This window comes from Xiphophorus couchianus, chromosome 24 (assembly GCF_001444195.1).
Source record: "Xiphophorus couchianus chromosome 24, X_couchianus-1.0, whole genome shotgun sequence".
Taxonomy (NCBI): Eukaryota; Metazoa; Chordata; class Actinopteri; order Cyprinodontiformes; family Poeciliidae; genus Xiphophorus; species Xiphophorus couchianus.
In genome coordinates this window covers 20,310,432-20,337,039 of record NC_040251.1, presented here as the reverse complement: position 1 = coordinate 20,337,039, position 26,608 = coordinate 20,310,432, and the positions used below count along the sequence as shown (strand labels likewise).

General features: G+C 41.5%; 1 protein-coding gene and 1 long non-coding RNA gene across 3 annotated transcripts; one reads left to right on the top strand and one right to left on the bottom strand.

The window, feature by feature from the left end:
- The first annotated feature begins 3,451 nt into the window (after positions 1-3,451).
- On the top strand, positions 3,452-25,990 carry mogat3a (monoacylglycerol O-acyltransferase 3a). 2 transcript variants are annotated; one of them, XR_003594612.1, is made up of 10 exons: positions 3,452-3,863; positions 4,424-4,602; positions 4,691-4,751; positions 4,830-4,973; positions 11,077-11,207; positions 11,474-11,517; positions 11,624-11,714; positions 14,449-14,557; positions 15,951-16,210; positions 25,911-25,990. XR_003594612.1 is itself a non-coding variant. In XM_028010702.1 (9 exons), the coding sequence occupies exons 1-9, from the start codon at positions 3,770-3,772 to the stop codon at positions 16,103-16,105; spliced, it is 1,008 nt and encodes a 335-aa protein (XP_027866503.1). In that variant the 5' UTR covers positions 3,452-3,769; the 3' UTR covers positions 16,106-16,418. The 2 variants fall into 2 exon arrangements, 1 of the variants encoding a protein (XP_027866503.1); XM_028010702.1 differs by lacking the exon at positions 25,911-25,990 and having other exon boundaries at positions 15,951-16,418.
- Positions 8,687-10,428, bottom strand: LOC114140672 (uncharacterized). The gene is made up of 3 exons (XR_003594623.1): positions 10,147-10,428; positions 9,795-9,896; positions 8,687-9,430 (listed from the first exon to the last, which is right to left on the bottom strand). It is a non-coding gene; the product is annotated as an uncharacterized LOC114140672 (long non-coding RNA).
- Positions 25,991-26,608: the final 618 nt, after the last annotated feature.

Below are 26,608 nucleotides of genomic sequence, written 5' to 3'. Positions count from 1 at the left end.
TGCATCACTCTCCTGTCGTCGGGCAGGCAAGAGTTTCCCCACACCTAACCGGCCAGTGCCTCACGAGCCTCCGCACTGTTCACCTGCCCGCTGTCCAGTATCCAGCTGACTTTTTCTTTCTCTTTTATTTTTATTTTTTTTTTATATATTTTTTTATTCTATATCCTTACCCTCTGTGTTTTCCCTTAACCTAACCTCAGTGTCTGTATACGTGGATGAGTGTATGTGTGATGCCTAAACCTAACCCTTGACCTTTGACCCCACCCTAAATATATGTGTGTGTACTTACCTGATGTGTCCTTATCCTAAATGTGTGTGGATGCTTACGTGCTTGTGCAACGTCACTTACCTTTTGTTTCAAACCAATCCTGGTGTGTCAATTCAAATAATTTCTGCATTTTTTGTAAGTCCATGTGAACATTTTATTTAAAAAGAATGAAGAACAGTATCACAGGGGGTGCCTAACAAAATTTAAGTTGCAGGAATAATATTAAAGAGGGGGCCGTAAGAAACAGAAACAGAAAGAAATAAATACATACCTGATGAAGACACAGAAAAAGTCGAAACGTCGTATACTGAGCACTAGGGGGCAACAAAGAGTAACAAACTCAAATTCAAATTTAACGGACGAGGAAGAGAACGGAAGGCTTGTGTGTGTCAGTTGGAGACAGACGGCGTGGCGGGAGGCTGTGTGGGGGCGCGGGATGGCCCGTGCATCACTCTCCTGTCGTCGGGCAGGCAAGAGTTTCCCCACACCTAACCGGCCAGTGCCTCACGAGCCTCCGCACTGTTCACCTGCCCGCTGTCCAGTATCCAGCTGACTTTTTCTTTCTCTTTTTATTTTTATTTATTTTTTTATATATTTTTTTATTCTATATCCTTACCCTCTGTGTTTTCCCTTAACCTAACCTCAGTGTCTGTATACGTGGATGAGTGTATGTGTGATGCCTAAACCTAACCCTTGACCTTTGACCCCACCCTAAATATATGTGTGTGTACTTACCTGATGTGTCCTTATCCTAAATGTGTGTGGATGCTTACGTGCTTGTGCAACGTCACTTACCTTTTGTTTCAAACCAATCCTGGTGTGTCAATTCAAATAATTTCTGCATTTTTTGTAAGTCCATGTGAACATTTTATTTAAAAAGAATGAAGAACAGTATCACAGGGGGTGCCTAACAAAATTTAAGTTGCAGGAATAATATTAAAGAGGGGGCCGTAAGAAACAGAAACAGAAAGAAATAAATACATACCTGATGAAGACACAGAAAAAGTCGAAACGTCGTATACTGAGCACTAGGGGGCAACAAAGAGTAACAAATTCAAATTTAACGGACGAGGAAGAGAACGGAAGGCTTGTGTGTGTCAGTTGGAGACAGACGGCGTGGCGGGAGGCTGTGTGGGGGCGCGGGATGGCCCGTGCATCACTCTCCTGTCGTCGGGCAGGCAAGAGTTTCCCCACACCAAACCTAACCCCATCCGGAACCTGCAGTATCTGTAACCAAAGAATAGAATTTAGTCGGGTTCAGATAGCAGTTTACTATCAACCAGTTTTGTTTATTACAAAATTTCTGGACTGAAATACATCCAACTTCATCTCAACTCAAATCATAGAGTGAACAACATTCACTGTAACAGGGTCCTTGGTAGAGAGAGAAAAAACAAAGAAGCTGGCCAGCAAAAAAAAAGTTCATATAGAGCTCTATATTTGTATGTGTGTGTCTGGTGCATACAAATGAAAAAGGTTGCTTGACTGGGATAGGGACCCAGAATGATGATGGCAGCCGGTGTCCACAAACACGGAAAATCCAGCAGCCTCTCCTTCCTCCTCTGCAGCCACGGAGGCCCAACGTTCCTCTCACAACTATGCACTAGCAGGGAAACATCATATGGGCATCAACGTTAGGCGATATGTAGAAGCCAGGCTGAGACTAGCATGTCTCTGCTCTGCAGCAGCTCTGAACTCTAAAGCCCGGGAATTCCCCTAGCAACTGCAGTCGGAATGCTGCCGTAAAGTAATGTCGTTCAGTTCTCTTAAAGGGACACTACCCATAAAGTAAAAAAATACAGAAAAGCAAATAACACAGAATATACAAATACAGCAGGGTTACATATCCACCCTCTCAATCCGAGACTATATCTACCAGAAATGGGCCGCAGTCAGCAGAATTCCCCCCCCAGTTTGGACCCAAACCACGCCAACATCTTTACTGGGTTATTGTTTGACAATAAATATTCTTCAACTGATTCTTTGTCTCCTGTGGTGTTCTGCATGTGGGCTAGAAACCTAAACCCCAACATGGCGGTAGATCTATTAAGTAAATTTTTGTTACGTACTTTTGTTTTGTGTAGTACTTGGAGCAGGCAGCTTATAAAACGGTTGTTTTCTGTTTGTTGTTCTCGTCAGAATAAATTGAGAAATTATCTTTTTAAAGACAAACCATGTCACAGCCTGATCACTTAAAACCAGAACAATGCAGAATGGATCCAGTTACACCTGTTATAATTAATCTGTGAGAAGCTTAATATCTTCTTAATATCCATCTAGTGAGATCTGCTGTTGTTGTATCAACCTTCCAGACCTCTCAGGTTCTGGTTCTGGTTCTGCTCTGCATCCCCAGAACCAGAACCAAACAAGGAGAAGCAGCTTTCAGCATCTATGCACCACAAATTTGGAACAAACTTCCAGAAAACTGTAAAACAGCTGAAACACTGACTTCTTTTAAATCTAGACTAAAAACCCACCTGTTTAGGATTGTATTTGAAATGTAATCAATTACAAATTTATTGATGGAACTTGACTTAATGCTTTGTTTTGATTATTGATTCTATGTTGCATTGTGTTTCTGTGTTTGATATGATGTAAAGCACTTTGAAATGTCTTGCTGCTGAAATGTGCTATACAAATAAAATTTGATTGATTTTGATTTTATTCTAACCTGATTCAACTCTTTAACTTTTCTACTTTCTGTATTAATTAATTATTAGGGTATTAATCATTTACAGGTAACATTTTTAATCTATAAATATGTCTTTAAAATTCTTCTGGTTCTTTAAAAAATTACTTGAATTGATTCTCAAGTTTATTAAACTGATTTTGCCAAAGTTCAGATTTTACTGGAACAGAAGTCAGGTTTTTATTTAATGTAGAAAATGTTTAAGATTTTTTAATGAGTGAACATTTATTTATTCTTTATTTTTGGAAATCTTTGATCATAATCATTTTAGTCTCAATTTTCCAAGAAAAAATAAAATAAAATAGAATCTGATTCCTGCCTTCAGACTCGCTGCTGGATCTGATTGGAAGAATCCATCTTAACCCCGCCCACACCGCGCCGCCCGCTGCTCCGGTGAGTAATGGGGCGGAGCTTCAGAAACTGTCACCGTGCACGCTCTTGACTCACGCTCGTGCACGATAGATAGATAGATAGATAGATAGATAGATAGATAGATAGATAGATAGATAGATAGATAGATAGATAGATAGATCTGTACTTGGAGCTGATTGATCAACAGGAACACGCCCAGAGAGCTGTCCTGTGCGCATGCGTGGAGCCAGGAGCGGCGTGTGGAAAGTTTGTGATGAAAGTTTCGAGAGTTACAGTTCAGTAGGAGAAGAAGAGGAAGAGGAGGAAGAGGAAGAGGAGAAAGAGGAAGAGGAGGTGAAGCTCTTTATCTCCGCTGATTCTCCAACCCGCCGCGGTTCCTCTGCAGGATTCAGCGGCTCCTCTCTGCTCCCCAGGCCGCTTTCAGCTGCTCCTCCCCCGGCATGAAGATCCAGTTCGCCCCGCTGAACGTCCCGCTGCGGAGGCGGCTGCAGACCGCGGCGGTGCTGCAGTGGGTCTTCTCCTTCCTGGGGCTGGGTGAGACTGGTTAGACTGGTTAGACTGGTTCTACTGGTGTTAGTGGCCCTGGGTTAATATGCTGGTCCAACTCTGACGGTTCTGCTGGGTCTTCTCTTCCTGGCGCTGGGTCGGGCTGTTGGTGCTGGTTCTACTGGTTTTACTGGGTCTGCAAGGATCTACTGGTCCGGTTGGGTCTACTGGTTCTGTGAGTTCCTGTCCAACCAGTAAACAGAGCATGTAGGAGGTTCTGATCCATCTGCTGGAGGTGAAAGTGAAAAAAGGTTCTGGTTTCTGGTCTGGAAGTTCTGAAGGAAACCAGCTGTTTGGATCAGAACCAGATGAGGAGATGATGCACGGTGGAGGAAGTGTCATGCTGTGAATTATTTCAGAGCAGATGGTTTGGTTGAACAGAACCAGCATGGTTCTGCAAGGTCCGACTGTGAACCGGGTTGGTGAGGAGGTCAGATGGACCAGAACCATCAGAACCTGGTTCAGTCAGTAGAACTCTGGTCCGACCCAGCTGGTTGGTTCTGGTTCTGGTTCTGCCCGGTCCAGTAATCATCCCGTCTCTGTTCCAGCCCAGTTCTGCCTGGCCGCCTTCGTCCTGCTGGCCGTCTCTGATTGGTGGATCGCTGCTCTGCTCTATGCTGGTTGGCTGTGGCTGGACTGGGACACGCCCACCAGCGGAGGCCGGCGATCCCATTGGCTCAGGAGGTGGAGCGTGTGGCGGTACTTCAGGGATTACTTCCCCCTGGAGGTGAGACCAGAACCCACCAGAACCGACCCGACCCACAGATGATATTGATTATTGATTGATGATCATTAATCACTGATTGTCTCTGCAGTTGGTGAAGACGGTCGATCTGGACCCGACCCAGAACTACATCTTTGGGTTCCATCCCCACGGTGAGACTCTCAGGGGTTCTGGTTCTGACCCAGTTCTCTCCACCACTGGTTCTGGTTCTGACCCGTTTCTCTCCCCAGGGGTTCTGGTGGCCGGGGCGTTCGGGAACTTTTGCACGGAGGCGACCGGGTTCTCCCGCCTGTTTCCGGGCCTGCGGTCCCACCTGCTGATGCTGCCGTTCTGGTTCCGAGTTCCGTTCTTCAGGGATTACATCATGTGTGGAGGTGAGTGAGGTTCTACTGGGTCGGGCAGCAGAAGGTCTGATTCCAGCAGAACGGGCGGTTCTGGTTCAGATTTAAATATTCAGAACAGGAAACGGTAACTGGGAGTACTGGTTCTGTTCACTGGACTGAAAACAGAACTAGTCTGTCTGTAAATGGGTCAAGGTTCTGTTAGAACCCAGCAGGTCGGACCTGGAACAGATCCTGGATCCTGATGGGTCTGGTTCTGATCTGGACTCTTAGAGCTCAAACCTGTTGAAACATCACAACCAGAACCAGAACATTTTAACGGATCCTCCAGAGTACTGACTGAGTCCTAACGGACCTTCAGGTCGGTTTGCGACCCGATTCCTCCAGAACCAAAACGGATCAAACAGTTTGAAGCTGAAACCAAATAAAATATTTTCAGTAAAATTTAGAGAAAAATTCATAAAAATTTTCTGGGAAATAAAAACTGAAGTTTGTTTCTGGATCTGGAGAAAAGTTCTGATCCAGATGGAAATAACCCAATGGACCCAGAACAGAACCGGGAGGAACACCACAGGGCCCAACAGAACCTCCAGAACCTTCATTATAGTACCAACCGGGTCAGTACTTATAGAACCTCTAGGAACCAGCAGAACCTGCAGGCTGGTACCAAAGGGTTCTGGTGAGAATCTCTGGACCGGATCAGAACCTCTGATGGTTCTGGATTATCAGGGAGTCTAAACAGCAGAACCTGGTTCTGGTTCTGGTTCCCATCAGTTTATAAATTCTATGATGAATTTAAATAATTATTTTACCGGATCAGAACTTTAAAAAGTGAATCAATGGAAATATTTAGGAAACATGAGACAATAACAATCCTTATGTTTTTAATTTACTAATATTAAAAAATAAAACTCAACAAAAATCTCATCATTTTTTCCTCAAACTTTAAATTTGACTCAGACGATGTTTAAAGACAATCCCTGATATATAAAAATATTTTAAAATTTAAAATAGTTTAATCTGTAATTGTTTTTAAAGTGCAGATAATTTCAATCCTTTTAATCTCTTTAATCTCGTTCCAAACTTTTGGACCCAACAAGCAAAAGTTTGTTAAAATAATATTCAGTCTATTTTTACCATCGATAAAAAGTTTATTCTAGTTTTGTACGTTTGCTGATAATGACTGATTGGAACAAAATCAATTTATGATCAGTTTTATTCATAACTTGATGATCATTCAGGAGTTTTGGTTCAGATTTATTTCTGTTAACTGGAGATGGAGACTTTATACTGGGACCAGTACACAGATTTTATCATCTTATTTTGAAGGAGCTCAAGTTTCCTAAGATAACTACAGTAATAAATAATATTACAATAATTAATATAGAGTTTGTTAGTCAAAAGTGTGGTTAAGGGCAGATAAAACCTTAAATTAAAAAACAGGCCAATATACCCAGTTAACTTAGTTATTAGATAATTTATGTGAAGTTTAATATTTAATATTTTGTTTATGAATCTCTGCTGTTTATCATTTATTATATAATCTGGAGATTAAAGGAGGAAATGATGTAAACCAGTTTAATCTGGGATTAAATGTCATCCTGGTTAAAATAACACAGGTTCTTTATTTTACTAGTGAATGATGTAAAGATCAATAATGGACTGATCAGGTTCTGGTTCTGGTCCAAAAACAAAAACTTCTGTCAGAATTTAAAATAAAGTTTAGAGTCATCCAGGTTTTAATGTCCTGTAATCTAATAAAGTTGGATTAATCTGGATTATAGATCAATCTGAGTATCATCAGAACCATCAGAACCACCAGAGTCCAGAGCGATCGGACCCAGCAGTCAGAACCAGCTAGACTCTGGGTTTGGACTTTGGTTCTGAACCTGAATCAGCTCAGCTGGTTCCCTCTGCTCCAGATTACAACAAACCTTATCAGTGACCTTTGACCTCTGTTACACAGTACCAGAGGGAGTTGGGTCATGTGAGCAGTTTCATCAGAACCGTTGGGTCCAAAACGTCCAAAGTGAAACTGGACCACAGGTCACAGCTGGGGGGGGACGTCTGCAGGCTCTCTGATTGGCTGGCTGAGCTCTGTGAGGTCACATGGGGTCAGCAAAGGTCAAGGGTCATAATTAGCTCCACTACAGGTGGAGACAGGCAAGTCCACCTCGCTGCAGCAAACAGAAAGGGGCGGGGCCAGACCGCTGTCAGTCTCATACCTTATATGGAAATGGGACTATTTCTTTCCGGAAATGAAGGGGGCGCTAGTGACACTATTTCCTGTACCGACCGTGTTATAATAATTATACTAATAATAACGTATTTTATTTGACAACGCCTTTTAAAACACCCAAGAAGACTTTCAACATTAAAAATACAAATTTAATAGTAAAGAAATGGCTACAAAACGTGATATGTCACGTGGTAAGTCACTTTTTTATTTTCAAATCTTTATTTAAAATTATATTAGTAAGAAACAATCTAGAATAAGCAACAATAAGGAAACATTATGGAGATGTATTTATCTATCCTTACACCCAATCTATCTCAAACAAAAGTAATAAAACATAAATCAAATCAATATTTTGGAGACAAATGTACATTACATTAAGAGCACATTTATCCATCCATTAATTATCATGAATTATCCCTATAGTTGGTTCATGAGGGCTGCTGACCCTGGACAGATCACCAGTCCGTCACAGATTAAGAAAACAGATATAAACAAATGAAGTTCAAATAATATATTTTGATGTTGTGAATGGTACTCTTAAAATAAATAAGTTACAATCTAAAATATAATAGCCTCTGGCTTATTAAATAAGAACTAGATGGAAAAGAGGTTTGGTCAGTAAAACATTTAGTCAACAATTTTGGCCAACTTAGTACGTCCATTCACAGAGCACTTTTGTTGTTTATTTGCCAAATATTTTTATTATTATTCACACTGTGAATATAATTTACAAACAAACCAAAGGACATCTGAACTTCTAACAAGTGCCATTCTGACCTGGCTCAGCTGTTATCATTGTTTACCATAATGTCTCATTGGAAACTTTTGCTATAAGGACTCCAGTTCAACCAGTAAACTGACTGGTGTCCCACTATTCCATTTAGAAATTCCATATCAATTCTACCAATTGCAATCGATTCATAAAATAAAGACCTTAAATATCCAATTGTTGCGAAACCCAAAGAGATTAATTAAAACTTTAAATGTAGCTTCAACCTGGAAAGACTCACACAGAGAGAAAGTTTTAGAAAGTTTATTTGACAAGAAATAATCTTTGGGGCTCGATCTTTTTTCTATATGAAAACCTTTTTGAATAAAGTCACTGGTTACATAAATTAAACCAATGTGTAATTTCTAACTATAACTGTCTTCATCTCACCTGCTCAGCCAATCACCTGATCAGGTGTCTCCATCCCAGCCTAACGGCGCCGGGCTCATCTCTCTTCATAAAGTCAGGATACCTTTAATCTTATGTTTGTATTATGACTTTGTAACCGAACAATATGTTTCTGTATGTGCTACTTTATTACAAAAAACCCAACAGTTGATTCTGTTAAAACATAAACTTGGCTGTATGTCAGGTTTGTAAAGAAAATTTGTATTGATTCCAGTCATTGTTCAAAAAGTATCGGAAACATTGTATTTACACATATGAAATATTGCAAGTTATTAGCTTTGCTTGCATTTAAACTTTTTAAAACAAGGTTATCCTATTGTTAAACAATACTGTTACAATATATTTACAACTACATTATTGGTTCTACTCTCTCCAACAAATTACAGCCACAATGTAACTTTGTGTGGAAACGGCACCATTTCTATGAAAACTAAATAATGTAAATCAACTGAGCTACAACAAAAGGAACATTCAAAAATGTAAATAATATTGAAAGAACACATTATTAAAAAGGATGACTGCACAAGTCAAAAGGCAAATATTCTTTAGCAGAAATGATTTAAAATGGCATGTCACAAAAAAAAACTAACAATGTGTGACAACTGAAATGTGTGAAAGATTGTGGAAAGCAACTAATATTCTCCTTGCATTCAGTATTGACAGTCAGTGTAGTGTCCAGGTCGGCCATCACAGTAGTAACCAGGGTACTCTCCTCGTCTTCCATCGCCGGTGAAGCCCACAGTCTTTATATCACCGGTTGCAGGAAAAACACGTTACAACCGCAAAAGGAATCCGGTTTTCTGCCTTGAATGTTTTTGAAAATTTGCCCCAGTTGATCTCACCTGTTAATGAAAAATCGATTTCATGTAGTTGAAATCTAATTTCACATGTTTTAGGTGAAAAAAGTCAAAGGTCCTTACCATCCAGCCAAGCAAAGTGAGTCTTCTTCCTGAAAACTGGGTCAGACTCAACGGCTTCAAAGCACTTGCAGGTCAATGCCAAGGTGAGGTAAGCTGAGTCTCCCTGTGCTAGCGCCACCTCCTGGAGAACAGCTTCAAGAACATTCAGAGGCATCTGAAAAAAACAAAAAACCAAACAAAATAAAAAATCACATTGCACATTATGATCAGTAAAACAGTAGTTAATAATATCCATTTCACCAAATACTTTGTTACTCTTACTTGTGTAGTTTATTGCAGTTACTTACTAAAACTATATTGAAGTAGTGCTACTCATCATTAGAGTATCACATCTGGGTACTACACCCAAATATAATGGCTGCTGTTAGTTTATAAAATATATTAGACTTTCCAGAAATTTAACATTGGTGAACAAAACATATTTAAAAAGATTAACCTTTAAAAATAAAAGAGAAACACTAGAAAACTGATAAGTATGTAAAAAATATTTTATATTTTTCAAGTGTAGTTTTACATACCGATATGTTGAACCATAGCAGTTTGTGCTAAATGGTTCTGTAGCTTGTATGAGCAAAGGGAACAGCAATATTTATGTTCATGTTGCAAATAGATACGTGGATCTGTATAATGAAAATAAAAAACAAAGTTTGAGCATAAAATACATTTCTCAATTATACATGTTATCTACATTTCTATTTTTATCTAATGGTGCCCAGCGGGATAATAATTAGCTATGCTACATGCTAAAATTAGCCTTCCCCTGTATGAATTATGAATTTCACTAGTTTACAGCTGTTAATTGTATTTTCAACCTAATCTAGAAAAGCGTATTGATTTACTATGTGAAAAAATTTAAGAAGGTAAAAATACCTTTTGTTGACTTTGTGAGTTTTGCATTGTTGATCGTGAGCCGAACACCAGTGGAAGAACCTCTCAAACTTCTTTCTTTCTTCTTCTGTTCCTCTTAACCTGCGTCTTAAGGTATTTATACTAGTGATTATGAAAATAGCGCCCCCTTCATTTCCGGAATGCAATAGTCCCATTTCCAAATAAGGTATGGGACTGACGGAAAGGTCCGTCCCCGCCCCTTTCTGTTCGCTGCAGCGAGGTCCTTCTCCCTGGTGGCAACATGGAGAACTGCTGCCACCTGGTGGCTGGATGTGGAACTGCTGCAGCTTCATATTGGCCTGAGTTTATTCTGTGGAGCAGAAACTTGATCTCATCAAAAGCTTCTCCAGAACCCAGCAGAACCTCCTGACCGGCCCGGTCAGCCTCTTCCTGTCAGAGCAGAAACCTGGTGGTTGTTTGGTAAAACTGGTAACTATCAGCTTCACCAGAGAGACACTAGAGAACTGGTTACCAACTGGTAACTGGTAAAGCTAACTCTACCTCTATGAGCTTTACCAGAGAGTCACTGTAGGGTTAGTTACTAGTTACTAGTTAACAGCTGATAACTGGTAACCTCATCAGAAACTATTCAGGATGTGGCCTCCAGTGAACTGGTAGCTGGTTCTACTGGTTCTACTGGTTTCACTGGAGAGCAGATCTGCCTCCTATCCTGGTGCTAGAACCTCCAGAACCTGCATGCTGGTACCAAAGGGTTCTGGTAGGACCGTCTGGACCAATCAGGTCTGTGATGGATGATGGTGTCTAGAAGCTCCGCCTCCCATTCTGGTCTTGGACCGGTGAGAACCAATCAGAACGTCTGGATGGTTTCAGGTCTCCACATGGAGAGGAACTGGGTCAGCTTGATGTTCTGAACAGAACCTTGGTTCTGACCGATGTCCCTCTGTCCTCCAGGTCTGGTGTCCAGCAGTAAGTCCAGCTTGTCCCACCTGCTCAGCCGTCCTGAAGGAGGAAACGTGGCCGTCATCGCCGTGGGCGGAGCTCCAGAAGCTCTGGACGCTCGACCCGGAGCGCTGACTCTGCAGGTAGGTACCATGCAGAGGTCAGAGGTCAGGCTTAGATGTCATCAGGTCAGAGGTCAGGTTCTAGTGGTTGACCCAACCCGGATGAACATCTCTGATCCGGTTCTGTTAATCTGGTCTTCTCTGCTGAGTTATTGGGTCTGACAGGTTGAAGGTTCAACTCTTGATCAGAACCGAATCAGAACTCAGAATTGGAGCAGAACCTGAGTCTGATCCAGATGGTTCTGTTGGGCGGCTCGTCGCTGACTGATCCTTGTTTGTGTTTCCAGGTGAAGAACAGGAAGGGCTTCATCAAGATGGCTCTGAAACACGGGTAGGCGGAGCCTGACTGGTGGGCGGGGCCAGACTGGTGGGCGGGGCTTCATGATCAGAGACCCAGTTGTTATTGTGTGTGTGTGTGTGTGTGTGTGTGTGTGCAGAGCTCAGCTGGTTCCTGTCTTTTCATTTGGAGAAAACGAATTATTTGACCAGATGGAAAACCCGACTGGATCTTCACTGAGGAGGCTGCAGGTCAGACTCTGAAATACACACACTGATACACACACACTGATACACACACACTGATACACACACCTGACATCCTGATACACACACACACTGATACACACACCTGACATCCTGATACACACACACTGAAACACACACACTGATACACACACTGATACACACACACTGAAACACACACTGAAACACACACACTGAAACACACACTGAAACACACACACTGATACACACACCTGACATCCTGATACACACACACACTGATACACACCATTCACATGTCCAGGTTTCTGATTTTCTGCATTTTGTTTCACTACAAACCAACTTTAGTTTTTAAATAATTTAAACTAAAATTAATTTTTCCAGATTTTAATTGTTTTGCTTCCAGATGTTGATTTGAACATTTTAAAATAATTTTTTTGTAATTTATCGACGCGATCTGGACCTTTTTAGGTCCCATCATCATGCTGCGTTCATGAACTGTGAAACATTTGGAAAATTGCAGATTTGAAGTTTATTGAACAGTTTTAGTAGAAATTCATAACCAGATCTTTATGTTCAGAACCTGTCAGCTTCTATTTGAAATAAATCTATGCTTAAAAATGTCTCTAGATCCCAGCGCTGGGATTTCCTGCAACCATGAACTCATCACAGATGTTTCTGTTCAGCATCATCTGGTTCTGATTTTTATTGGTTTATTGACCAGTTAAAAGAACTGGCTGCTAATAGCTGTTAGCTGCTGCTGGAGGTTCTGGACCAGATGGATCAGAACCAGAAGAACCAGCAAGAGGTTTTTATTCTGACTGAACTTTCACCAGAACCTGATCTCGTCTGGTTCTGGTTCTGACTGGCTGTTGATGCTTCGCCATGGTTCTGGATTAAACTGGTGGTACCGGGTCGGTCCAGTAACTTCAGCCGTGTTTTTATTTCTCAGTGTTGATGCATCTGATGCTCTGCAGATCATCTTCATGTCCAACATCATAGCAACATCAAATCAGCTGATCTTCATCTGAACCTCAGATTAAGTTATTAACAAAAAGTGACACCAACCCATAAACTCAGTCTGGACCTCAGCTGGTTCTTCCATCAGGCCCACATGGCCCAGTGCTGGTTTACCAGATGTGGCCCATGATGTGCGTCCAGAACCGGGTCAGGTCTGGACCAGTTGAGGACACACCAACTGACCCATAAACTGTTTCACCTCTGGCAAACCAGAACCGGGTCTCTGCTGACCCGACATTCATTGAGGCATCTGGGCCAGATGGAAATGATGTCATTTTTGTCCCAGACAACTTCATGTTTGTAATATCAATAAAAACACAATTTATATCAACACAATTATTTATTACAACATTTTAATTTCAAACACAACATTTATATTGATGAATCTGTTGCCATGTCCTCCTGCTCAGGTTGTCATGGCAACAGTTCAGTAGATTCTCCTCTGAGCTTCACCTCTTAAATAAAGAGAATAAATAAACATATTGATCAGTATTAAAAATATTATTTAGACCTGAACAACACTGAACATCTGGAATCAATCTGGCCAACAGCCAAAGGCTAACGGCTGAATGCTAAGGGCTCAATGCTAACGGCTCGAGGCTAACAGCTTGAAGCTAAGGGCTCAATGCTAACGGCTCAATGCTAAGGGCTCAATGCTAACGGCTCGAGGCTAACAGCTCGAGGCTAACAGCTAAGTTACATTTAATGCTGAATAATATTCATACTAACAGTTAAAAACGACATTTTAAAAGCTGTAGACATACAACAGCAGCCAAATAATGTCAGTGAAAACATTTAACTTGTGCTTTGTAAAATAGGGTTAGCTAAAATGTTCAACAGCACAATAAAGGACATTGTAAATAAAAAATTTAAATTCGTTGTTGAATAAATAACACTTAGAGGTGGTGGGAAAAACACAGATATGACTAAATTAAAATGAATTAATTTGGACTAAAAGAAACAAACCAAAGAAGATAAATATGAAAAACTTACGGATTGAGTTCAGTTCAACTCTAACGAGCTATCGGCTCATGAGTCCGTTACTATGGAGACGGAGCTGAAGCCTGCAGTTTGTCACGTCCTCCACCAGGAGGAGACAGCGGGCATTTCCATTTAAAATATTCTTATATTTATTAGAATTATTAAGAAGTAAAACAACTAAAACATTTTTACATTCAATAAACATATATAAAATTTAGATACACAAAAAAACAACGTTCTTTTTTAATAGAACTTCTATGTTGTGTTCACTGAACTCGTTACTGACGTCGGATCACTTTTTTCAGTAACAGTAATCTAACGAGTTGCTATTTCATATCCAGCAGTCAGACTACAGTTACTTATCAAAATCACTTTGCGTTACTATTTTTTTTTTGTTATTTAATTGTATTTCCTCTGTGCGTCTTGTTGAGTGACCGACGTCTCTATGTGACAATAGGGACTTTTGTTGTAGAACTGAACCGTTCTGTAAACTGAACCAGAACCTGTGGAGACGGTTCTGGAGAAAGCAGCATGATGTTTCATGATTCTGGTTGTTCTCTACAGAACCTCAGAGTCCAGAACCAGAACCTCTGGACTCTGGTTCTGGTAGGAGATGAACAAGTTTTACCTTCAGGTACCAGAGTAGAGGGGTGGAGTCTAGTGTTGTTCTGGAGACAAAATGTGGACCTCAGAGTCCGAAAGCTTTTCTCAGCTCTGTGTTAGTCGTGTTTAATATTATGGGATGTTGTTGTGTCAGCAGAACCGGCTGCAAAGCATCTTGGGAATAGCGATGCCTCTGTTCCACGCCAGAGGAGTTTTCCAGTACAGCTTCGGCCTGGTTCCATACAGGAAACCCGTTCACACCGTGGGTAAGTTCTGCTGACCCGGCCTCCATGTTGGACCCACCAGAACCTCTGACAGAACCGGGAGGTCCAGAGTAGAGCCAGACCGCCTCCCAGTTTAGAACCAGTGAAGATCCAACCACACAGAATGTTTTCCATGTTCAGTTTTGGATCTTATGGACCAGAACCAGTAGAATAATCCTGATGGAGTGAACCGGGTTCTAGTATCGGGTCACATTAGAGGTTCTGATCTCCACCAGTTAAACCTTTAATCTGTCTGGTTATAAACTGGATTTAAATCTGGTTAGAATTTATTCACTGTGATGGACTTGCGACCGGTTCTGGTGATCCATTCAGGTGACCCCTCCTCCAGGTGACCCCTCCTCCAGGTGACCCCGCCTCCAGGTGACCCCTCCTCCAGGTGACCCCGCCTCTCGCCCAATTTCTTGCTGGAGAGGCAGCAGCTCCTTCTGACCCCATTAAGGACAAGGTGTTAGAAAATGAATGGATGGATAAATTATTCATATTGAATTAATTATCTGTTTGTTCTCAGGGAATCTGGAATAAAATGAACCATTTTTAATATTTAGCATCATTAGATTAAGGCTACGTTAGCTTGGTCGCTAATTTATCTGCAGTATTTAGGAAGTTCTGAATCTGAAGTGTAAATAAAAATGTTTTATGTCCAAAAATATTAATATGGCTCAACTTACCCTGTGTGTGTAAGTTGAGCCGTATACCTCACACACACACACCCACACACACACACACCCACACACACACACACCCACACACCTGCCCTCACTATTTGAACAGTTTTTTCCTGTTCAAATTGTCAACCTGCCTTGGTTGCGTTGCTCCAATTTACTCTCCACTTCATACTAATGGGTTCTAATTTCCACCCATCTCAATGTCATATTTTAAGATTTGTAGGCGACAGACAAAATGTGTTTTATGTATAAATTGGTCAAATCAACTTAACCCAAAACATCATTTAGATTTTATTTGTGTCCAAAGATGAAATGTTAAATGTTTGTTTTATGACATAGCGCAGTATTTATAAATAAATCACATTTAAAAATATCCATTGTGATCTCAACACAATTCTTATTAAACTAATAACTAAATTCACGTTGAAGATTCATGTTTGTTTCTGTTAGAGGCCATTTGGCTCATTTATAGTTAATAAAACTAAAGATTTAATTTTGAATAAATTCTGCTGGTTCTGTTAACCTGTTGGATCCGATTCATGTTTTTATTTATTCATGTTCAGTTTTGTGAACAGTTGGAGGTTCTCTGTCCAGGTTCTGGTAGAACCTGGTTCAGAACCCATGGTAGAACCGGTTGGAACCAGATTCTGCCTGGCAGAACCAGCAGTAGAACCTGCAGTAGAACTTGACCTTGTCTCTGTCCGTTCCAGTCGGGAAGCCCATCCCAGTGACCCGGTCGGCGTGTCCCACCTCAGAGGACATCGATGGTCTCCACAGCGTTTACCTGCAGAACCTGGTGGATCTGTTTGAGCAGAACAAGAACCTTTATGGCCTGGAGGAACATCAGCACCTCGCCTTCATATGACCCGGTTCTGGTACCAGAAACACCTGAGCCATTGTGATCAGCTGACTGTGTTCCTGCAGCCTGATTGGCTGGATTTTATCTGAAACTCTGACTGGACTGTTGAAGGTTCCCACCACCAGAACCAAACAGGGTTTGACCCACTTGTCCTTCTCTGCTGAGCTGTAATGAGTCTGAGTGGGCAGCAGGGGGCAGCAGCCCCAGTCTTCAGAACAGAACCGGGTCTGTCCTGCTCAGAAAAGTATCAGCAGGACCTCAGTCTGTCCCATTTCTTCTGATGATTCCGTCACAGGATAATAAATCACATAAATCAGAACCAGGAGGGGTCCGCTTGTTCTGTCTGGGTCTGTAATCAGAGCCTCAGTAAGAATCTGAGAGGGGGTAAGGACATATGGGGCGATAGCCCATGACAGCCTGGGGTGGTTGAATCATTTCTCATGTGTTCACAGAAAATAGTTCCAGGAACTTCCAAAGCATTGGCCACCCGCCTGCAGAAAAGGGCTTAAATTGGCCCAGACTGATAGGTAGGATTTCAAGACCAGATGCAGGAAAACCGCATGGGCAGGATTTTAACAGACAGGTTCTGAGGAGGGGCTCTGTCACAAAATTGTCAAAGACTTTCGAGACTTTGAAATTTTTCAACATCTGGGACTTGCTGGAAGTCCTCTAACTCAGTGGTCCCCAACCACCGGGCCGCGCAAGAAATAATGAACTACTTCCTTATGTTTTATTTTGAAAATCCTAAACCGGATTTTACCGGTTATGTCTTGCGTGTCAAAATTGAGCCAACTTGCAGCAGAATGAGTAAGAAAACAACATTGGAGTACTGCAGCACCCCCCCCCCCCGTGTCCGAACAACAGCCGAAGGCGACAGAATTTGTCTTGCACAGGCCATCACTGTTTCTGACCTCCCAGAATCCATTCCCACTATTACATATAATTAGTAAAAAATTAGGTTTACGCATTATGGGTCACAGAGGTTAGGTTTAGAAGAAATTGGTTAAGGTAAGGGAATAAAAAATAATAAATAATAATAATAATAAATAACTAGAAAATTCCTGAAGAAATTTAACCGGGGCCTGCCAAAGTGTGCCCGTCGGTTTGGACCCAGCGTTCTGATGCTAGAAATTAGCATCAATGCTAAAGAAAGCTGCAATCATATGAGGAGAATCACAAGAATGTTTACTAACATGGACTTGCACCATTCAGTATGATAAAGTAAGTGTATCAGCTAAAATTAGCAAAACTGCTAATGTTAGCATGAATGCTGTCAGTAGCACATGGGGCATCACTAGGATGTTTTCTATAATTGACTTACTCCATTCAGTATACTTGGATCTTATGGACCAGAGCCAGGAACAGAACTGGTCAGCGGTTCTGTTCCTGGTTCTGTTCAGCACCAGTAGAATAATCCTGATGGAGTGAACCGGGTTCTAGTATCGGTTCACATTAGAGGTTCTGATCTCCACCAGTTAAACCTTTAATCTGTCTGGTTATAAACTGGATTTTAAAGTTTAGTTAGAATTTATTCACTGTGATGGACTGGTGAGCGTTCCAGGTGACCCCGCCTCCAGGTGACCCCGCCTCCAGGTGACCCCACCTCCAGGTGACCCCACCTCTCGCCCAAATGTTAGCTGGAGAGGCAGCAGCACCTTCTGACCCCACAGGACAAGGTGTTAGAAAATGGAAGGACAAATAAATTATTCATATTGAATTAATTATCTGTTTGTCCTCAGGGAATCTGGAATAAGATGAACCATTTTTAATATTTAGCATCGTTATATTAAGGCTATGTTAGCTTGGTCGCTAATTTATCTGCAGTATTTAGGAAGTTCTGAATCTGAAGTGTAAATAAAAATGTTTTTTGTACAAAAATATTGATATGGCTCAACTAACCCTGTGTGTGTAAGTTGAGCCATATACCTGACACACACCCACATGCGCACGCCCATGCACACACACACACACACACTAGTTTCTATGGGGAGAACAATGCCCCCTAACTTGACCCCATCCCTCTCGCTCCTCCTTCCCTAAATTAAAGTTGCCATGGTTAACAGTCAGCCTATGATTGTTAGATAAGATAAGTGATAGACAAGATAAGTGCATATTAAGATGGCGCCAGTGTGTACGGCACGCCGTCCGACTCGCTCTCTTTGCTTTGTTGTTTTTGTTCTTTTCGCTCTATTCGTACATTTATGCTTCTATGGTTCCAGTGCCTTGATTTATTATGACCGTCAGGCGCTTCTGGACATTAAAACATCGGTAGATTTACAATTTGGATGTGGTCTGGGTCCGAGAAACCGAGGCTTCGAGTTCCTCTCAGACATCCCCGCTGAGCTGCTGAGCTGTCCACATCTCATTCCGGAAAGGCGTCCCCGCAGAAGACGTGGCAAACGTGGAGGACTGGCGGTGAGGATTAAAGCTTATTTAGCATCTCTTCGCTGTCGAGGCGGCTCTCCTCGACTTGGATGGTGTCCTCGTTTCCTGGATGTAAGACGCCGTTGGATTTGTCACGTCTTTCCGGGTCTGTGCGCCTCTCAGATGGATGTGGAGAGGATTTTCTATTACAGACGACGGCGGGATAAATGGAGGAATGTGGACTGGGCTAATCTCAAGCGGTTGAACGATGTCTCCACCCCAACTTGTGAAGCTGGATCATCAACCGTCTCCTTGGCGTTGCTTAATGCTAGGTCACTAGCTAACAAGACCTTCATGCTACACGATCTGTTTACTTCTCGGGATTTGGATTTTTTATTCATCACAGAAACTTGGCTACAAGAAGGTCAGTTGTCCCCGTTCTCTGAACTTCTACCTCAGAACTGTACTTTTATAAACTCTCCCCGACTGACTGGAAAAGGCGGAGGTCTGGCTACAATTTTTAAATCCAGTTTTTATTGTCAACAATCACACATACAATCATTTTGCAGTTTTGAACTCCAAGCTTTTGAACTAAAATTAACTGAACCAATTTTGTGTGTGGTGATCTATCGTCCGCCAAAGTTCAACAAGGACTTCATTCATGAATTCTCTGAACTTTTGGCAGGGATTGTCGTAGAGCACGATCGTATTTTAATTATAGGTGATTTTAATATACACATATGCTGCCCAGATAAACCTCTGGTGAAGGACTTTTTGGACTTGATTGACTCATTTGATTTTATACAATCTGTGGTTGGACCAACACATTCAAAGGGCCATACTCTGGATTTGGTGTTATCACATGGGCTTTGTTTGGATACCATTGAAATCTTTCAGACTTGTATTTCAGATCATTTCCCTGTATTATTCTCTATCAAGATTTCACCTCCTGTGGTTACAAGCAATGTTAAACCTCTACTTTGTCGTACCATTAACTCTGATACTGCTCTTCAACTGAATGCAATCTTAGCTCCTACTACATTCCCTACTGATAACCTTGATATTGAAGCTCTTGTTACAAATTTTAACAACATCTGCTCTAATGCTCTAAATACTGTAGCTCCTTTGAAAATTAAATCAACTACAAGAAAGAAAGTTTTGGAGCCGTGGCTTAATGAAACCACACGCGCGCTTAGACGAGAATGTAGGCGCGCTGAGAGGAGGTGGAAAAAAGATAAGCTTCAGGTTTCCTTTCAAATTTTGAGAGACAGTTTAATTAATTATCAGAATGCTGTCAAATTAGCAAAATCGAAATATTTTATTACTTTTGTAGCTTCAAATAGGCCGCAGGTCCTTTTTAATGTCCTGGATAGGATGGTCAATCCCTCGATTATATCAAGTCCTTTAGACTCTGTTGAACGTTGTGAGGCTTTCTCTATGTTCTTTATAGGAAAGATTGAAGCTCTTAGAGGCTTGAATAAGCTGGTAGACTTAGATTCCCTTGGAATGCCACAATGCCCAGCAACTCTAGAGCACTTTCAGCCAGTTTCCATGGATGAACTGAAGTTGGTTATAAACCATCTGCGGCCTTCAAATTATCCACTGGACTGTCTTCCTACTCGTCTGATAAAAGACATTTTTCTGATTTTTGGCAGCTACATTCTTAAGGTGATAAATACCTCATTGCAGTCAGGTTGTGTACCATCTACTCTCAAACATGCTGTGGTCAAACCTCTTCTTAAAAAATCCAATCTAGACCCCAGTGACCTAGCAAACTTCAGGCCCATTTCTAAATTGCCTTTCTTATCTAAAATTCTTGAGAAATTAGTTTTTATTCAGCTTGAAATGTTTTTAAAAGACAATAATATAACTGAGAAGTTCCAGTCTGGGTTTAAAGTTGCTCATAGCACTGAATCTGCCTTGCTCCGAGTGTATAATGATCTCCTATTAACAGTTGATTCAGGCAACATTGCAGTTTTATTACTTCTAGATTTGAGCTCTGCATTTGATACTGTAGATCATCAAATTCTTTTACATAGATTAAAACACTGTGTTGGCCTGCGAGGCTCAGTATTCCAATGGTTCAAGTCTTATTTAGAAAACAGAACCTTTTCTGTTCATCTTGACCAATCCTGTTCTGGGGCCAGACCATTAAAGTATGGTGTTCCCCAAGGGTCAATTTTAGGGCCCATTTTGTTTATCTTGTATTTACTGCCTCTTGGTAAAATTTTCCAAAAATTTAATATTTCCTTTCATTGTTTTGCAGATGATATCCAGATTTATTTGCCCCTTAAATTGCAAAATGGTACAACTGATTCTCTTCAGCTGTTGCTAAACTGTTTAGCTGAAGTTAAATTATGGATGGAAAAAAACTTTCTTCACCTCAATGAAAGCAAAACTCAAGTTCTATTATTTGGTCAGAAACTTCAGACTACAAATCCAGATCAGATTCTTGGTTCTTTAGCTCGCTCTTATCAGACCTCTGCTAGGAATCTTGGTTTCACTTTTGACAGCTCTCTAAAGCTACATAAACAAGTTAGTTCTGTCGTTAAATCGAGTTTTTACCACCTTCGGCTTTTAGCAAAAGTTAAATCTTATTTCGGTTTTAAGGACTTTGAAAGACTTATCCATGCCTTCATAACAACTCGACTGGATTACTGCAACTCTTTATATAGAGGGATGGAAAAATCACAGATTCAGCGACTTCAAATGATCCATAACGCAGCAGCACGGCTTCTCACAGGAACCAGGAAGCATGACCACATAAGGCCAACTCTGGCATCTTTACACTGGCTGCCTGTCTTTTATCGAATAGATTTTAAGATTCTTTTGTTAACTTTTAAAGTTTTAAATGGGTTAGCCCCCCCTTATCTTCGGGACCTTTTAAATCTCCAGTCTGTGTCCAGAACGCTACGATCAAATAATCAGTTATTACTTACAGTTCCTCGAACTCGACTTAAGAGGAAAGGAGATCGAGCTTTTTCTGTTGCTGCTCCTGTTTTATGGAATAACTTACCTTTCCAGATTAGATCTGCCCACAGCCTGGACCATTTTAAATCGCTTCTTAAAACTCACTTTTACTCTCTGGCATTTAAATGATGTGTGTTCTGTTTTGTCATTTGGGTTGTTTTTGTGTTGTTGTTTTGTACAGCACTTTGGTGCAGTCTTGTCTGCTGTAAGGTGCTATATAAATAAATTTGACATTGACATTGACATTTTAAAGCACATTTTATTTGTTTCACACATTTCTTCTGCTTCAAGAACTTTTTTATTGTTGTAAATTCCTGTTTAAAAACCTTTAGTAAAATAAAAACCAGACTGAATTTTAATGGCCTTGGAAAGTAAATATTAATGTTTGTAAAGAAAAAGCCTAGAACTGAAGAAAAATAGAAACAATTTTATTTTCTAAACTTGCTGTGAGTCTTTTAAATACACTGCTCAAAAAAATAAAGGGAACACTCAAATACCACATCCTAGATCTGAATGAAAGAAATATTCTCATTGAATACTTTGTTCTGTACAAAGTTGAATGTGCTGACAACAAAATCACACAAAAATCCTCAATGGAAATCAAATTTATTAACCAATGGAGGCCTGGATTTGGAGCCACACACAAAATTAAAGTGAAATAACACTACACGCTGATCCAACTTTAATGTAATGTCCTTAAAACAAGTCAAAATGAGGCTCAGTATTGTGTGTGGCCTCCACGTGCCTGTATGACCTCCCTACAACGCCTGGGCATGCTCCTGATGAGGTGGCGGATGGTCTCCTGAGGGATCTCCTCCCAGACCTGGACTAAAGCATCCGCCAACTCCTGGACAGTCTGTGGTGCAACGTGACGTTGGTGGATGGAGCGAGACATGATGTCCCAGATGTGCTCAATCGGATTCAGGTCTGGGGAACGGGCTGGCCAGTCCATAGCTTCAATGCCTTCATCTTGCAGGAACTGCTGACACACTCCAGCCACATGAGGTCTAGCATTGTCCTGCATTAGGAGGAACCCAGGGCCAACCGCACCAGCATATGGTCTCACAAGGGGTCTGAGGATCTCATCTCGGTACCTAATGGCAGTCAGGCTACCTCTGGTGAGCACATGGAGGGCTGTGCGGCCCTCCAAAGAAATGCCACCCCACACCATTACTGACCCACTGCCAAACTGACCCACCTGCACGGTGTTGGGCTGTGAGCACAACCCCCATCTGTGGACGTCGGGCCCTCATACCATCCTTATGGAGTCGGTTTCTAACCGTTTGTGCAGACACATGCACATTTGTGGCCTGCTGGAGGTCATTTTGCAGGGCTCTGGCAGTGCTCCTCCTGTTCCTTCTTGCACAAAGGCCGAGGTAGCGGTCCTGCTGCTGGGTTGTTGCCCTCCTACGGCTTCCTCCACGTCTCCTGGTGTACTAGCCTGTCTCCTGGTAGCGCCTCCAGCCTCTGGACACTACGCTGACAGACACAACAAACCTTCTTGCCACAGCTCGCATTGATGTGCCATCCTGGATGAGCTGCACTACCTGAGCCACTTGTGTGGGTTGTGGAGTCCGTCTCATGCTACCACGAGTGTGAAAGCACCACCAACATTCAAAACTGACCAAAACATCAGCCAGACAGCATAGGTACTGAGAAGTGGTCTGTGGTCCCAACTGCAGAACCACTCCTTTATTGAGTGTGTCTTGCTAGTTGCCAATAATTCCCACCTGTTGTCTATTCCATTTGCACAACAGCAGGTGAAATCGATTGTCAATCAGTGTTGCTTCCTAAGTGGACAGTTTGATTTCACAGAAGTTTGATTTACTTGGGAGTTATATTGTGTTGTTTAAGTGTTCCCTTTATTTTTTTGAGCAGTATATATAATTGCTGTTTGATGCATTAAGAAAAAAGCATTAAGTTTCTTTCTTAATGTTTGTAAAGTTCAGATTCCATGGCATCTGAGAAGATAATTTTAGTCTGATAAGAGTCTTTTTCTAAACTATATTTTATATTTTATTGATCGTCTTCAGTGTCATTTTGCTTCCTTTGCTGCTCCAATAGTTGTTCCTTCTCAACCTTCATTAATAACTCTCTACTTTACTTGTTATGTGTTAATAAACACAATAAATGATCTCCACTCTATAATCAGATGCAGAACCGTTCAATAAATTACATTATTAGAAAATTAATTGATTTAAGGAACTTTTATAACTGAAACTATAGATTACCAACACATGGATGTTTGAAAGGTTTTATTTCTGTTATGAGGATTTTCCATCTGATGTTAATGAAAACATGACATTTAAAATTACAATATTACATCAGATCAATTAAAGCAATTTTTAAATATGTGTATTATCTGATCAAAGGTTATATTTAAAATGATCTTTTAAGCTGATAAAACTCATCAGGTGTATATTCTAATTTATTGAATATGACTGTAAAAGCAGAACCTCAATGCAGAGGTGGAAATTAAAATGAACCCTATAACCCTTATATAAAATATATGATTTATTCTTAATTCTGACAACATATTTATCATATAAATGCACATATACGGACTAATTAAACATAAAGCATTGATACCTTAACAGGGTTGTAGTGCAATAAGTTCATTTGAAGTAATTACTGTCAGGGAGTGGTGCGGTGAGGGGTGGTGAGGCAGATGCAGCGGACCCAGGTAAGATGAATAATGAGATTTAATGTCGAAAACACAGTCCAAAACAACAGGCAGCAGGCACATGGAAACACTGACGACAAAGAAGCTAACATTGACGAGGACCCGACGACAAACAAGGAACACAGGTGGAGTTAAATACACGGAAGGGTAATCATAGAAACGAGACACACCTGGGAACAATCAAGGGGAGGACAGGACAACGAAGAGACTTAAGGACACAGAAAACTCTAAATAAACACAGAAAAACACAGATCATGACAATTACTAACAAACTTTAACTACACAACCCTAACATTCCTGTAATCATATGTTGAACATTTCCACATTTTGGATACAACTCTCCCTGATGGTATTTATTAAAGATGTCTAGTCATTTTTAAACATAAATTGTATCAATAGCTGTTTTCTAACTGTTTGATTTGTTTTCCCTTACTTATTAGGTTTTCTATTGAAATTCACAATTATACTAAAATATCTTAGAACATGTTCATTATTAATTCCACTGGTCGTCATCATTCCTGTGTTACTCCCTAAGCTAGGCTACCTGCTAGCTTAGGGTTAGCTTCCTGCCTTCCTGCAACTTTTTCTTAATGAACATTTCTTCATCTTCTTCCCAGGGAGCAGCAGCTAATCTGAACTCTTCCTCAACCTGTCCCTGGTCACGTCTCTCATCATCATCATCATCCTCCTCCAATGATAATAAGCCCCTGAATCGCTCATTCCCTCCTCGTCCTCTCCTGAATCTCCTCCAGCGGTCAAAGTTAGTGTAGTAATTAACATATCGGTTAGTTTGACACATTTTTCTGAATGGGCTTACGAGCTTTTTAGCTTTTGTCGTTGTTTTTCTGATCCGCCCGTCTCGTATCCGCTCATTTTCTCTGACTCCGGTTAGCAGCTAACCTTTAGCTGAACTGGCGCCATTTATAACCTTAGAGGGGAGGGGCGGGGCCAAGGAGGACTGAGGGATTTAATTGGATAAGCCCAATGTCCGTCAATAAAATCAACCAATGGGCTGTCGCAGTTGATAAAAATTTGATTTAATATAATTTTTTTGTTAAATTATGACAGCCTAGGGCCGCCCATATACAGTAAATGCCTCAGTCTGTATCCCAGACGGTCAGTCCTCACCTGGACACAAGTTCAATCTGAACTCAGGTTTTTTTTTCCTGTTCAAATTGTCAACCTGCCTTGGTTGCGTTGCTCCAATTTACTCTCCACTTCATACTAATGGGTTCTAATTTCCACCCGTCTCAGTGTCATATTTTAAGATTTGTAGGCGACAGACAAAATATGTTTTATGTATAAATTGGTCAAATCAACTTAACCCAAAACATCATTTAGATTTTATTTGTGTCCAAAGATGAAATGTTAAACTTTAATCTGTCCAGGTTCTGGTAGAACCTGGTTCAGAACCCATGGTAGAACAGGTTGGAACCAGATTCTACCTGGTGGAACCAGCAGTAGAACCTGCTGTAGAACCAGGCAGAACCAGGTATAACCTGACCTTGTCTCTGTCCGTTCCAGTCGGGAAGCCCATCCCAGTGACCCGGTCGGCGTGTCCCACCTCAGAGGACATCGATGGTCTCCACAGCGTTTACCTGCAGAACCTGGTGGATCTGTTTGAGCAGAACAAGAACCTTTATGGCCTGGAGGAACATCAGCACCTCACCTTCATATGACCCGGTTCTGGTACCAGAAACACCTGAGCCATTGTGATCAGCTGACTGTGTTCCTGCAACCTGATTGGCTGGATTTCATCTGAAACTCTGACTGCAGAAAACTGGACTGCTGAAGGTTTCCACCACCAGAACCAAACAGGGTCTGACCCACTTGTCCTTCTCTGCTCAGCTGTAATGAGTCTGAGTGGGCAGCAGCTGCTCCAGTCTTCAGAACCGAACCTGTCAGGAAATGCGGGTGGTGAGAGTGGTGAGGCAGATGCAGCGGACCCAGGTATGATGAATATGATGTTTTAATTACGGAAAGCCAGTCAAAACAACGAACAGCAGGCACAAGGAAACACTGACGACGAACTGACTAGACATAGACGAGGACCCGACGACGAACAAGGAACACAGGTGGAGTTAAATACACGGGAGGGTAATCACAGAGACGAGACACACCTGGGAACAATCAAGGGGAGGACAGGACAACGAAGAGACTTAACGACACAGAAAACTCTAAATAAACAAGGAAAAACACAGATCATGACAGTACCCCCCCCCTCAAGGGCGGCTACCAGACGCCCAAGAAAAAAAAAAACAACCAAAAAACCCAGCAAGGGTGGGTGGAGGGGTGCCGGACGGCGGGCCAGAGTCCAAACCAACAAAAAAAAAAAAAACAACCCACCATCGTGGGCGGAAAAACAAGAAGGGCCAAGAGTCCAAAAACAACAAAAAACTACCCACAGGGTGGGCGGAGGCAAAGGAGGCGGGAACCACGGAGGTGGTCCGGTGGTCGTCCGCGGCGGCGGGAACCACGGAGGCGGTCCGGCG